At 56.5% G+C, this 11,479-nt stretch overlaps 1 protein-coding gene across 3 annotated transcripts; it reads left to right on the forward strand.

Moving 5' to 3' along the window:
- The first annotated feature begins 719 nt into the window (after positions 1 to 719).
- On the forward strand, positions 720 to 10,080 carry HCRTR1 (hypocretin receptor 1). Of its 3 annotated transcripts, XM_057499924.1 has the most exons (10): positions 720 to 935; positions 1,594 to 1,687; positions 2,087 to 2,405; positions 2,585 to 2,763; positions 3,915 to 4,158; positions 4,576 to 4,691; positions 6,180 to 6,394; positions 7,491 to 7,612; positions 9,243 to 9,316; positions 9,798 to 10,080. In XM_057499924.1, exons 3-10 carry the CDS (start codon positions 2,207 to 2,209, stop codon positions 9,816 to 9,818), a joined length of 1,170 nt encoding a protein of 389 aa, XP_057355907.1. In that variant the 5' UTR covers positions 720 to 935; positions 1,594 to 1,687; positions 2,087 to 2,206; the 3' UTR covers positions 9,819 to 10,080. The 3 variants fall into 3 exon arrangements, with proteins under 3 accessions (XP_057355907.1, XP_036741071.1, XP_036741072.1); XM_036885176.2 differs by having other exon boundaries at positions 9,243 to 10,080; XM_036885177.2 differs by lacking the exon at positions 1,594 to 1,687 and having other exon boundaries at positions 9,243 to 10,080.
- Positions 10,081 to 11,479: the final 1,399 nt, after the last annotated feature.

The following is an 11,479-nucleotide window of genomic DNA, read 5'->3' on the forward strand; positions in this document are numbered from 1 at the left end:
GTGGTCTTGAGCAAATCACTGAACGAGAGTCCTCATCTGTAACATGGGGGTGATAACAACTACCTCCCCGATTGGTTTGAAGATTAAATGAGGTCATGCATGGCAAGGACTATACAAGGGGCAGCTATAATACAGCTTTGTAAATATTTGTTGACTTAATCAGCCCCATCTGATACCCCCTTCCTGCCCTCACCTACCATCTCTGTCTTGGGAGGGAGAAAGTAGGTATGAACAAAAAGTATTTGGAGGCAGATAGAATCCAGGGCTGGGAGACAGGCGGGCAGGGCCTCTGGCCATCGCTGAGAGGTGGCTGCTCCAGCAGCAACGGAAGTTTGGCTGGAGGCAGCGCAGACACGGTCTCTCACCCCAGTCACCCACCTGTGCCATCATCTTCATCAGCTAGGTGAGGCAGCGAGGAGAGGTGGAGCTGGCATCCCCCCCCTGCACTGTAGCTCTCCGAAGCTGCCCGGGGCCCTCCCGCACACAGTAGGTGCGCTCTCAACGCGGAGTGGCCAGCGGCATGAATGATGAATGAATGCGAGCGGTATGAATGGACGGATGGACGCATGAACGGAGGTGGGATGGAAGCTTGAAGTAGGCGGCGAGGAGGAACCAGCATCTCCCTCCGCCTTCCCGGGCTCGGGCTGCGAGACCTGAAGCCGAGGCCGGCTGGGGGCTCCCCTCCCCGCCCCGCCCCTCCCGCCCTCCCCGCGGCGCGCAGCCCAGCGGAGCCCGCGCGGAGCCACAGCCAGCGTCGGAGCCGGGACTTGGCTCAGACGAACGAGCAGAGGCAGCGCAGCCCTGGGAGGGGGCTGCCCCGGCTCCCTCCCGCAGCCCGGGCCCCCGGAGCCTGGCCTTCAGAGCAGGGAGGCGAAGTCCCAGGTGCAGGGTCCAGGGACCAGCAGCCAAGGACGCCAGGGTCCGGGAGCCAACAGGTGCGGGGTTGGGGGACCCCCAGGCCCGGGGTGGGGGTTCCAAAGGACCCTCGGCGGAGCCAAGAGTCTCGGACGATAACCTGGGTGCCGGGAGGCTGGCTCCTGCAGAACCCCTAGCACCCTCGTTCCTCCCTTCCCCCCCACCCCGCAGCACCCATAACCCCTCATGTGCAGGGAGTTCTCACTAAGGGAGCGGGTCCACCGGCACGCATCAGGGATGTGAAGGAGCCCCCTCACCCTCCCTCAGGGGTCTCCAGGCACCGGCAACCCTTGTGTACACGTCCGGGGTGGTCCCTGCCCAACCGGGGGAAGGAGGGGTCTGAGCAAACGAGGAGGGGTGGGGAGGGAGGCCCGATTTATGAATGGAGAAAGCTGCCTGTGCGCCTGCCCAGCGACCCCTGGCGGCTGCCTGGAGGTATCGCGACCCGGGGGATTCAAGGGGGCACCGGCTGCGGGAGCTGAGGGGCCTGGCTCCTGAGCAGAGGACTCTCCCCTTGCTCCCAGAGACGTGTCAGTTCCTCCCTGCCCCCCACCCCCTCACGGTTTGTGCGTGCGTGCGTGCGTGTGTGTGTGTGTCTCCGTCCTGGCCGCCGGTGTGGTGGGCGGGGCCTGGGACTCCAACCACCTCCCTTGGCCATTTTTTCAACCAAAAATTCAGGCTTGTGAACTGACCCAGGAGAGACCATTTGCAGTTGGGATGGCTTCCCCTCCCAAATCCGTGGTGTTCGGTGGATTCAGACAGACCGAGCCAAGTAGCTTTGTGACCTTGACCAAGGGGCTCAACCTCTCTGAGCAAAGCAGGGTTTTCTAATAATGGTAACCAGCAACTGCAATGAAGCCTGCTTCCCATGTCAGTTTCTGTGTAAGTATTTGGCATTTACACGTATTATATTGCTCCTCACTGCAACTCTAAGAGGTAGGTACAGTTTACTCCATTGGATAGATGGGGAAACTGAGGCTGAAAGTGATAAGGTAATTTACCCAAGAGCAAATTGTATGGAATTGGGATGCTGGCCACATCTGTCTTTCTCCATCGATTTCAGGCTCACCATAACCCCCAGGTCTGTAAAAATTAAGAGGGAGCTTATCTGCAAATTGCCTGGCATACTCCCTAATGTTCACATTCTTCCTTCCTTCCCTACTTCCTTCAGGAGGTTTGAGGCTGGGACCCCAAAGACCTGTGTGCAAGGGAATTGAGCTGAAGCCTGGCAGGGGCTCCCCTCCCTCCACAGAGCCCAGGATGCCCCTCAACTGCAGTGGCTCCTGAGCTCATGGAGCCCCCAGCCACCCCAAAGGCCCAGACTGGGGTCCCCACTGCCAGTGGGGAGCCATCCCATGTGCCTCCTGACTATGAAGATGAGTTTCTCCGTTATCTGTGGCGTGATTATCTGTACCCGAAACAGTATGAGTGGGTCCTCATTGCAGCCTATGTGGCTGTGTTCCTCGTGGCCCTGGTGGGCAACACACTGGGTAGGTCCCTGTGGTGGTGTGGATTTCCCCAGGGGACAAGAAGGGGTCCTGGGCCTTGATTCTCTCCCTCTCTCCCCAGTCCCTACCTCCACCTTTCGGGTAGTGTGGGCTGATGGGACCAAGCTAGGACAGGCATGGCTCTGCCACTGGCTTCACCTCTTCCCCACCCCACCCTGCAGTCTGCCTGGCTGTGTGGCGGAACCACCACATGAGGACAGTTACCAACTACTTCATTGTCAACCTGTCCCTGGCTGATGTGCTGGTGACAGCCATCTGCCTGCCAGCCAGCCTTCTGGTGGACATCACTGAGTCCTGGCTCTTCGGGCATGCTCTCTGCAAGGTCATCCCCTATCTACAGGTGAGCACTGGCCAGGTGCTGCTCAGCACCCCCATCACACCAACTACAAAAACCACAGCCTTGCATTAGGCCTCAGTGCCACTCAGACTTGTCTTTCAGACACGACATGGTGGCTCAGTACCTCTGCAGTGTCAGCCTCCATTGGTAGCAGGGGCAGGCCGCCAGCCCCGACACTGAAGGACACAGCCATGGCCCCACCTGCCGACACACAGATCCCCTCCTGGGCACATGAAGACATATACACAACCAAGTGCATACACATGTACAATCAGCACCAGGTACATGGATACACAGAGCAGGAGAGAGGCACAAGCCCCCAGTGCACAGTGACAGACACAAATGCACACTGGGCCTGCACCCTCATCCTTAGGGGGGCAGATTTGAGGGGACTGTAGGGTCTCCACTCCACACACGCCCCCAAAAGCCAGGGCCTTCCCTCCTGCAGTGGTGGAAATAAGGATGTTCAGAAGGGCCTGGTGGGGCGGAAGAAGGACTGGCCAGAGGCCAGAATGGTCTCTCAGTTGCATCCCCCGAGCCTCTCCCTGCACCCAGGGGTCAGAGGCACCCCAGGTGGCAGTGCCCACCTACACCCCTGGCCTAAGCTCATCTCTGCCTCCCAGAATGACTCTTAACAGCCTGGGGAAGGGATGGCATCTCAGGGCAGAGAGAAATGCCTCGGGGACTTTCTGTTGTTTTGAGGTTTTCCACCCAACCGATTGTAATGGCAACCCTGAGAATTAGGCAGGTGAGGAAATTCACCTTCGGCAAGTTAACCTTTCTGTGCCTGTTTCCTTATCTGTAACATGGGGGTGAGAGTACTCACCTCACGTGGTTGTTGTGAGGATAATGGAAACAGTGTTTGGCATATAAGTTCCATATGTGTAAGTTGGGCAGCATCTTACTATGTGCCAGGTCTCGAGCTGGACATTTTCCATCCATGATTTCATTAAATGCTGCCAGGTGGGTGGCATACTCCCATTCCCCAGATGAGGTTCAGAGGTGTGAGTGATTTGCCCACATCTCACTACCAAGTGGTGGAGTCAGGAGTTGCACTACACTTGGCTGCCCAGTATTTCTCAGCTGCGAGCCCCATCACTCACCCGATGTCTCTGAAGCCCCCAGAGGACTGACATTGTGTCCCCATGGAACAGGCTGTGTCTGTGTCAGTGGCGGTGCTGACTCTCAGCTTCATCGCCCTGGACCGCTGGTATGCCATCTGCCACCCGCTGTTGTTCAAGAGCACTGCCCGGCGCGCCCGTGGCTCTATCCTGGGCATCTGGGCTGTGTCGCTGGCTGTCATGGTGCCCCAGGCTGCTGTCATGGAATGCAACAGTGTGCTGCCCGAGCTAGCCAACCGCACCCGGCTCTTCTCTGTCTGCGATGAACGTTGGGCTGGTAAGGGTGGGAGCCTTGGGGCAGGAATCCTCAAAGTGGGCACCTCTGGGGCATATACCCCTCAGGCAGGTATCTGTCAGGGCACTTCTGGGGTGGGCACCCCCAGGGTGGGTTACCTCCCAAGAGAACACCCTAGAGTGGGCAGCTACCAGGTGCACTCCCAGGGTGAGTAACCCCTTGATGGACACAGAAGAGCACACATCTACCCGGGATACTTCCAGGGAGGTTGCCTCCCCTAGCATAGACACCTGCTATGGGTTCCTCCAAGTTGGGCAACACCAAGGTCTTTCTACCATGATGCTTATTTGGGGCCCAACTGCTCGTTGTGGCCCTAGTTGGGGCAGGGTGGCATTGCTAAGCAGGGTAGGCTGGGAGTTCCCAGATGGGGCCCAACACCTGCATCTCTTGCCCCTGCAGATGACCTCTACCCCAAGATCTACCACAGTTGCTTCTTCATTGTCACCTACCTGGCCCCACTGGGCCTCATGGCCATGGCCTATTTCCAGATCTTCCGTAAGCTCTGGGGTCGCCAGGTGAGGCCCACTGTGGTGTCCTTGTCTGGGCTTGAAGGGGATAAGGGTATTGATTTCAGAGAGCAGACAGCTCTCTGCCTTCAGAACATGCTGAGAGCAGAAGCAAGACCCAGAGACATGTCAAACTCCAGACCAAAAGGGCCAGTGCCTGCCCTGGGACCGGACGGCAACTAGCACCCTTCTCACAGCAGCAGCTGCCGTTTACTGGAATGTGCACTTCCAGCTCGGCTTGCAGCCCGTTGACCCGCATATATTATCCCCAACTTAATGCATGAGAAAACTGAGACCCAGAGAGGCAAACCAAGTTCCCCCGAATCCCTCAGCCAGTAAGCGGAAGATCAGGAACTAAAACCCAGACCCATGGGCCTCCAATGCTCAGTTCAGTGCCCCGGTCCCAGCACCTCCATGTTGCCTGCCAAAGTAGGCACTTTGCTGGCAATGTCTTCACAACTATCCACCCAAAGAAGAAATTCGACCCACTTTACAAATGCTTAGTAAGGACAACCAACTGGCCACAGCCAGTGAGTGGCAGAGCCTTCCAGGCTCCAGGGCCTGCCCTCTCTCCTCTCCTACAAACTGGCCAACAGCCTGCTCTGTGGGGATTTTTGGCAAGGGCAGGGGGGGTTGTTCAAAGGCCTTTGGCAACAGCAGGAGTGAGCTCTGGGTTAGTGCCTGGGCAGTGAGAGGCTGCGGGCCGGAACATGACCAGCCTTACAGTCTACCAACACTTGCCATCTGCTCCTCACAGCCTGAGTCAAGAAGGCAGGAGTCACTATCCTCACCTAACACACAGGAAAACCAAGGCTCAGAAAAAGAGAGTTGATCAAGGCCACAGAGCTCACAAATGGCTGACTGGGCCCTAGATCCCAAGTTTCCTCAACTCTAGCCCCATGCCCCCTGTTGTGGGGTGACTCAAGTGTCCAGTGGTGGCAGAGACTCAAGGATATCTGTGGCTGCTCCAGAAGCCTGGAACCATCGTAGGCTTATGGGCACCGACCTAGGCTGATACCTGTGCCCAAACGCCCAGGCCATTGGATGCTGCCCCCCTGCTCACCCCTTGCATAGGTCTCCCCACCGTCAGGCGCAGCCCAGGGGGAGGTACAACTCATCCCCACCCCACCCCCACCGATGGAGGTGGTGATTTGAGGATGAGTGGGTAGCTGGCAGGATATTCAGGCCCCTGGGGCCTCATCAAGGGTCTCCTGCCTCTCTGAGTTTCAGCTGCCTCATCTGTAACTAAAGGCCAGGAACACCTTCCCAAAGGCATGTTGTGGGTGGTCTCACAATGAGCTAATGGAAAACGGAAGCACACCGTGGACCAGCCAGTCCAGAGTGCTGGTCTTTATCAGGAATATTAGGTTCCTTCCTATTGCGAGGGTTTGTTCCCTTTGCCCACCTCCATCCTGCCTCAGAGTCCAGCCTGAAGCAGGGCCCGGCAAAGGAGACCCTCCCGAGGACTCCACCCGCCTCTGCTGTCTGTGTGGACAGATCCCGGGCACCACATCGGCCCTGGTGAGGAACTGGAAGCGGCCTTCGGAGGAGGGGCAGGGCCCGAGCACAGAGCCTCAGCCCCGGGCCCGGGCCTTCCTGGCCGAGGTAAAGCAGATGAGAGCTCGGAGGAAGACGGCCAAAATGCTGATGGTGGTGCTGCTGGTCTTTGCCCTCTGCTACCTGCCCATCAGTGTCCTCAATGTCCTCAAGAGGTGAGAGCCCCTGGGGAGTGGCTGGGGGCAGGAGAGGTTGTGGGATCAGAGCAAGGAGATCTCTGCTTTGGAGAAAGACCTGGCTCCGCTACTCAACCACGGTGTGACCTTGGGGTGGGTCTTTTCTCTTCTCTGAACCCCTGAGCCTCAATCTCCTCATCTGTAAAATGTGAATATGACAGTCTTGGCCTCAGAGGGCTATTGTGAAAAGTGTTTCATCCCTTCACTCAGTCGTCAGATTAGAGGCGCTGGGAACACGTGCACAAGTGCTCAGGACAAAGCCCCTGCCTTCATGGAGGCCACATCCCACAGGACAACAAACAGCTATGAGAAATCAGGCAGTGGTAACTGCTAGGAAGAAAAACAAAATACCAGGATTGAGTGACACTGACAGGGGTTGGTGGTTTTGTTTTGTTTTTAGCTTTAATGGTTTTTAAAAGAGGGGAAGGTTTCTCAGAGAGTAACATTTGGCAGACAGAAGGGAGGGAGGGGCCAAGCTGCGCAGGTGTCTGGAGGAACAGCAGTCTAAACGGAAGGAACACAGGGAACACAGGGCCCAACAAGTGAGAGGCCACAGGGTGCAGGCGAAGAATGGGCTGTCTGACGTGAGACCATCTCAGTGTGAGTTTGCGCTTGGCTGCTTTCTGCTCTGCGGTCTGGGCAGGTCACTTTACTTCCCTGAACCTTAGCTTCCCTATTTAAAAATGGATGATGCCTGACTCATCATTTGCTGTGAAGATGGGTAAGAAAGTGGATGGGGAAGGGATCAGAGAGCCGGTGGCTGAGCAGAAGTACCCTGCTCTCTGTCCCTAGGCCCACTCTGGTCATGCTCTGAGCTCAGAAACTCAGAACTGTGGTCAAGACCTCAAACCCACAGGACCAGGGAAGCGAAACCTGGTAAATGGAAGGAGCTGTGGCAGTTGTTGCCCTTCACAGCCATTCATGAGCTGTCTGGCCTTGGTCAGCTCACTTTCCTTTTCTGAGCCTTGGGTTTTTTATCTATTAGATGAGATAGTGACTCCTGCCCAACTAAACACATAAACACATAGATGTACACGCCCACCCCATTTCTGACTGTCCTCACCCATGCTCCTAGGGTGTTTGGGATGTTCCGCCAGGCCAGTGACCGAGAAGCTGTCTATGCCTGCTTCACCTTCTCCCACTGGCTGGTGTATGCTAACAGCGCTGCCAACCCCATCATCTACAACTTTCTCAGTGGTGAGTGGGCCGGGAAGGCAGGGGACTGAGGGTGGCGACAGTCTCCCAGGACAACAGTCTCCCCATCTCCAGTCCAGATGGAATAAAGGATGGTGGGGGAGGATATAGCTGCTCCCTCTGGAGATCCAACCCTGCTCTGGGAACTCCCCCTCAGGGGGAAGACTTGGACCCACTCAGGAACCCGGGTCTGAATGGGAGACAGGCCATGCTCCCAACAGTGGCCAAAGAAAGCTGACCAGCACCCAGGATCCAGTTTTGCACATTATGCAGACCAGTGTGTGAGTGGGAAAGGCAGGGGCGACGGCGAGCTCACCTCCACCCCTGCCTGGTGCACGCACAGCAGAATTTCCAACCAGCCCATCTGGTCAACACAGATCCTGAGAAGCCAGGTCTGAGAAAGGGCTTCCCCAAGGCCAGCTAGACGTATCAGCAGAGTAGCCTGAGTTTTGGGGGCTATCGCTGAGTCCACCTACCTCCAGCACCAGACCTCTCACTTCCAAACATCCCTGGTCCCTGCCACCCAGCCCAGGCCTCCTCCTCCTCTCGACTGTCCCACAGTTCCCATCCCCTCCCTCTTTCTCCCAGTCTCAGGGTGGCAATGCGCACCCCCACACATACACACACACACCAGACCCCTGCCTGGGCTCAACAGAAGTGTGACTCACCAGGCCTCTGTCTCTAGGACTAGGACTAAAAGAACTGGTCCAGATGACTGTTCAAGCCTAGAAACAAATAATCTTTGAGAAACGGTTGAAAGGTTAAACAAGCGGCCAGGGGTCAATATTATAACCCTCATTAAGACTAAAAAATTACACAACAAAGGCTAGCTGTGGGGGGTGCTTCCGGCTCAGAGAGAAGACAGGCATGGGTGCTGCAGCTTCCTGACATGCATCCCCGTTTGGTCTACATTTACTGAGCACGTGTGTGTGCCTGGCTCCCCCTGGGCACCAGAGAGGCTTGTGAGATGACAAAACATGACCAGGGAGGCTTTGGTTCCAGCCAGATGTTTCCCTGGTGCCCTTTGCCTGAACAAGGCGGCTGCAGTCGCCCCTCCTTCCCCACTCTGCCCTCTCCTTTAAGCGAAGGGCTTTGGAGTTAGAACCAGGTTCGACTTCTGGATGGGGGACCTTGGGCAAGCCACTGCACCTACTCATCCGTGAAGTGCGGACAAAGGACTCCACCCTCTCAGGGTGCTGGGGTGCCCTGGTGACAAGGGTGAGGGCTGCTGCTGTCCTTTTCATCACCATGGGGCAGAGATGGGGGAAAGCCTAGCTACAGATGGTGAGCCCCCATCTGTAGGAGCCCTCAGCCCCTCCTCCTACACACCAAGGAGGGTAGAGGTGACCTTAGGCCCCTGAGCCAGACACCACGTTTTGAAGCGGGCTCAGAGCCAGAGCGCAGTCAAGGAATCAGATGAAAACTGCATTTCTCCTTGGGAGCCTGATCCGGGGCCTCTGTGCTCACTCTCCCTGGCAGTGCCAAGGTCGCCTTGGGGCTCTCTCCACCCCAGCTCTTCCCTTCTCTCCCACTCCACTCACAGACAGCTCAGCTGGAGCTGGGAGGGTGTCCCTGGGCCCGAGGCTCCCTCCTCCTGCACCCATATCCTTATGGCTGTCTTCTGTCTCCCAAGGCAAATTCCGGGAGCAGTTTAAGGCTGCCTTCTCCTGCTGCCTGCCTGGCCTGGGTCCCTGCGGCTCTCTGAAGGTCCCCAGTCCCCGCTCCTCTGCCAGCCACAAGTCCTTGTCCTTGAAGAGCCAGTGCTCCGTCTCCAAAGTCTCGGAGCATGTGGTGCTCACCAGCGTCACCACAGTGCTGCCCTGAGGGCTGCCCTGGTGGCCCCAGGAGGTGCAACCTGTTCCCTGCCTGGGCTGCTCCTCTGGCTCCTGGGGTACTTAGCCTCAAGCCTTGGGGAAAGACTGCTGGATGCAGTGTGAGACCAGGCTCCAGTCTGATTTTCTGCCTGTTAACTCTGGCCAAGTCACTTCTCTCCCCTGAGTTGTGTTCCCTAAGCAGGGCTGATATGAGGATTAAGCATGGTCAAGAAAGTGGAAATTCTTTGTAAAGTGTTAAGGACAGGATTATTGCTGTATTCCTCTCACACAGCCATACCCCAGTATTGTCCATCCCCATCATCTTTCCAGAGCTTAGCCTTCCTCCCAAAGACCCCTTTTCTACCCAATTACAGGCCCTCCCTGGAGTCTGCTAGAAGGGTCCCGAGCATTTCCATCTGGCCCAGTGGATCCCTACAGCCCAGGCAGCACTTGGCCCACTGCTCTGAGGCCATGTGAACTAATCTAGGCCCAGCCCTACCCCAGTGAGAAGGCAGCCTCACCCTCACCAGGTGCTGAGGGCATGCACCACAGGCTGGACCCCACTGGCTTTGCAGTGCGATAGAACACTCTCCATGTGGCCATCTGGCATGGAGGCCAGCAGCCTGAAGCAACTGTAATTAAAAGCCTGGCACTGAATGTTCCCTTTCCCTGTCATTGCATAAAATCTGTGCTGCTTAGGTTGGGAGTGAGAAGGTGGAGAGGCTTGGGGGAGGGGAGGGGAGAGGACAAGGCAGCACTGGAACACTGGTGTCTGCTGACCACTCTCGTCCCTCACTCTGAACACCAGGTCCCACACGGGCTCCTCGCCAGGTTTCAGAGCACACACGGCCCTGCCTCCTCAGGCAGCACCAATCCTCTGACGCCCAGGACCTCGGGTCCTTGCCTCACCGGTCACGGACCCAGGGGCCTATGGAAGGAAAGGGCAGTAGGGTGGGCAGGCAGTAGGGCTAAGAGAGTAATTATTGTAATCTTCACCTTCCTGGAAATGAGGGCTTACATTTGTTTTCTATGAACTCGTGGGATAAAAAAGGGAAGCCACACTTAACTAGACATGCTCCCACTGCCACTAAGATCATCAGAGGGCTGGCAGCGGCCCTGATCATTGTTGCCAGAGCAGGTGGAGCGCAGTGTGAAGTCTGCTCTGGGGAGAGGAGCAGGAAACCTACGAGGCGAGCTTGGCCGTGCACACCTCCGTGCTTAACTTAATGAAGCTGGGGTCTCTCTCTGACCTCACCCATCAAAAAGTGGAGTAAAACCATGGTCTTGCCAGGGGCCTAGCTCAGGAATGTTTAAGCACCCCTCCTCTTAGCCACCATGCTTAACCTGAACAGGTGGAAAGTGTGGTCTATGTCACCCCACTTCTCCAATGTGCAGTCTTTGCCAGGCAGGATGGGCAGTCTTGCCCATTCCAGACTGCCACTAGCCTTAGGATGCAAAGCTGTCTGTGAAGTTTGGAGTACATGAGGATGCAATGCGCAGAATGAGGTGTGAGGGCTGGTCCCCAAGCTCAAAACCAACCATGCTCCCAAGGACCAATCCAGGTTCTGGACTCCTCAGATCCAGGTGAACACCAGGCTGAGGCTATGCTTGGCAGTGTTCTAGAGATGGATTTCAGGGGAGCAAAGAAAACAGGGGCTTTCCTGATGACTATAGTTTTACTCTGCTCTCTGCACGTTGAACCTAGTAACACAGTGGGCCTTAGGCGTTCATTCTGGGGCACAAACTGGAGAAAATTCAGGGGAGGCGACCAGGATGCCAAGGGGAGTGGTGCTCAGTGAAGAGCTGCTGACGAGCCCAGGGCTATGCAGCTTAGGGAAGGGAGGACTTGGGGAAAGCATGGTGGCAGGTTCCGGATATCCAGAAGGCTGCATGTAGAAAGGTGTGGTGTACGTTCTGGGTGGCCCAAGAGAAGACCATAGCCAATGGGTGGCATTTTCAGGTAGCAGGATTTAGAATCCACCATCAGGAAGAAGTTTCTACTAGCCCAGGAAGCAATGAGCTGCCTGGAATGGCACTGAGTTATCATGGGGAGTTG

This window comes from Manis pentadactyla, chromosome 4 (genome assembly GCF_030020395.1).
Source record: "Manis pentadactyla isolate mManPen7 chromosome 4, mManPen7.hap1, whole genome shotgun sequence".
Lineage (NCBI taxonomy): Eukaryota > Metazoa > Chordata > Mammalia > Pholidota > Manidae > Manis > Manis pentadactyla.